We start from the raw sequence: 1,903 nt of genomic DNA, 5'->3' as shown, positions 1-1,903 counted from the left end.
GCTCGCTCTCTCTCTCTCTCTCTCTTTCTCTCTCTCTCTCTCTCTCTCTCTCTCTCTCTCTCTCTCTCTCTCTCTTTCTTTTGTATGTTTGTCACACTCTTGTGACCCGCTATTTCCGAGGTGCCTTGATAGTCGAAGCAGACTCTGTTGAAGCTAGAGAGGTGAGCAGAGTAAGTCTGATTCCCTGTAAGGACTTTTCTGTTGACATCCACCCCTTGGCGCTCATATGACCTTATGCAGTTACGAGTGCCGTAAAAAAAACTATACTACTAAACATATGATAATAATTTTAAAATAGGATACATCGTCATCAAGAAAAACTAGCAGTCCCGCTGTTACCCATCCCACTTCTGCTACCAGCATCGTTGCTTCTGCTGTTGTGGTTACTATTGTTAGTATTGTTATTACTGTTATTGTTGATCACAGAGCTGCTGTTATTGTTGATGTCGTCACCACCACCACCACCACTACCACCACCAACACCATCACCACCACTACCACCACCACCAGCACCACCACCGCCACCGTTGCCCGCCTCCACCCCTGTAATCACCACAGCGGGCGGGGTGGGCCTGTCTGGCGTGCATGACGTGAAGCCTTGTCGTGACCTCAGCAGTCTCCTCCGCTCCACTCCCTCCCACCGCTGCTTCAGTGACGTCAGTCTGGCGCTCGTCGCCCGTCTGCGGAGAAAGAAAGAAAGAATGAAACAAAGAAAGAAAAAATGAAGCAAAGAAACAAAGAAAGAAAGAATGAAACAAAGAAACAAAGAAAGAAAGAAAGAATAAAACAAAGAAACAAAGAAAGAAAGAAAGAATGAAACAAAGAAAGAAAGAAAAAAGAAAAAAGAAGAAAAAACCCAATTCAGTCGAGAAAATTAATTATTGACCAAGACGACCTTGACCATCATCAATAATTTATTTATTTATAGAATCTAGAGGCACCAACCGTACGGAAGGAACTTAGCTCGTATGATCCCAAAGTAACATATTATGACCGATTTTGTTTGTTTTAGTACAGGTTTTACGGCGCACGCAATTGCATAAGGTCATAATTGAGCGCCAGAAGATTAGAGGTGTTACAAGAGAGTAACAAACATAAAAAAGAAGAAGGGGAGATAAGAGATAAGGACGATAGATGTTTGATAGGAAAGAAGAAGCAAATCACACCAGAGCACCCGCCAACCACCCACGATTAGAAAAATAGTTTTTGAGAAATACTGAAAGTTTCAAAAAGATCTTCGCTCTAGAAGTATTCTAAAATGTGAAGAATACAACCCCGGGGGTACAAAATGACCCCCAGGCGTACGGATTGTGTTAACTCTTTAGGGACGTATCGGACACATTTATTGTCCGACCAGAAACAGCTCAAAGCCAATGTTGTGGATCATTTTGAACCTACATACACAAACCAGAAACACGAGATTTAACATTTCACAAAATGCATCCTGAATTTAAATTTTTTTAAAAAACTTTTTAGGGCTCAGAAAAAAAGAAAATAATATATTGTTTAAAATCTAAATGGATAATAACGAAGTTAAGCTTCTTCAAATGTTCGAATAACCAAAGTTTGTGTCTTCAAAGAGTTAAGCCAGCGTGCTAAAAGTTCGCTCACTCTACGACCCACAACCGGTTAAGTAGATTAAAGTAATGTGGACGTTTTATGCCCCCATCGACACAAAGTAGATCATTTAGGAGGCGGGCTTCCGTCCCCAGCTGTCAGGGCCAACCCGGGCTGAGAGGGATACAACATCCCAGCAGAAAGACCGAGAGATACTCGATCAAAATTTTCTCCCCGCTCGGGGATTGAACTCGGGTCTCTTGCATGCTCCAGCGAAGCGCATAACCGCTACACCACGGAAGCCGGTTTATAAGAATGTTTAAAGATGGCAAGAGATGATTATTTA

General features: G+C 42.2%; 1 protein-coding gene across 2 annotated transcripts in view; it reads right to left on the bottom strand.

The window, feature by feature from the left end:
* Nucleotides 1-237: 237 nt before the first annotated feature.
* LOC101851281 (protein no-on-transient A) overlaps nt 238-1,903 on the bottom strand; it is a 17,013-nt gene continuing 15,347 nt past the window's right edge. For both annotated transcript variants that reach the window (XM_005102508.2, XM_005102507.2), the window contains exon 3: nt 238-680. In XM_005102508.2, the coding sequence (XP_005102565.1) occupies nt 311-680 (370 nt within the window). In that variant the 3' untranslated portion in view covers nt 238-310. The remainder of the gene's footprint in view (nt 681-1,903) is intronic.

Source organism: Aplysia californica, unplaced genomic scaffold, assembly GCF_000002075.1.
Source record: "Aplysia californica isolate F4 #8 unplaced genomic scaffold, AplCal3.0 scaffold00328, whole genome shotgun sequence".
NCBI classification, from domain to species: domain Eukaryota; kingdom Metazoa; phylum Mollusca; class Gastropoda; order Aplysiida; family Aplysiidae; genus Aplysia; species Aplysia californica.
Note: the sequence above shows the minus strand (reverse complement) of the source record. Positions and strands in the feature narration are given on the sequence as shown.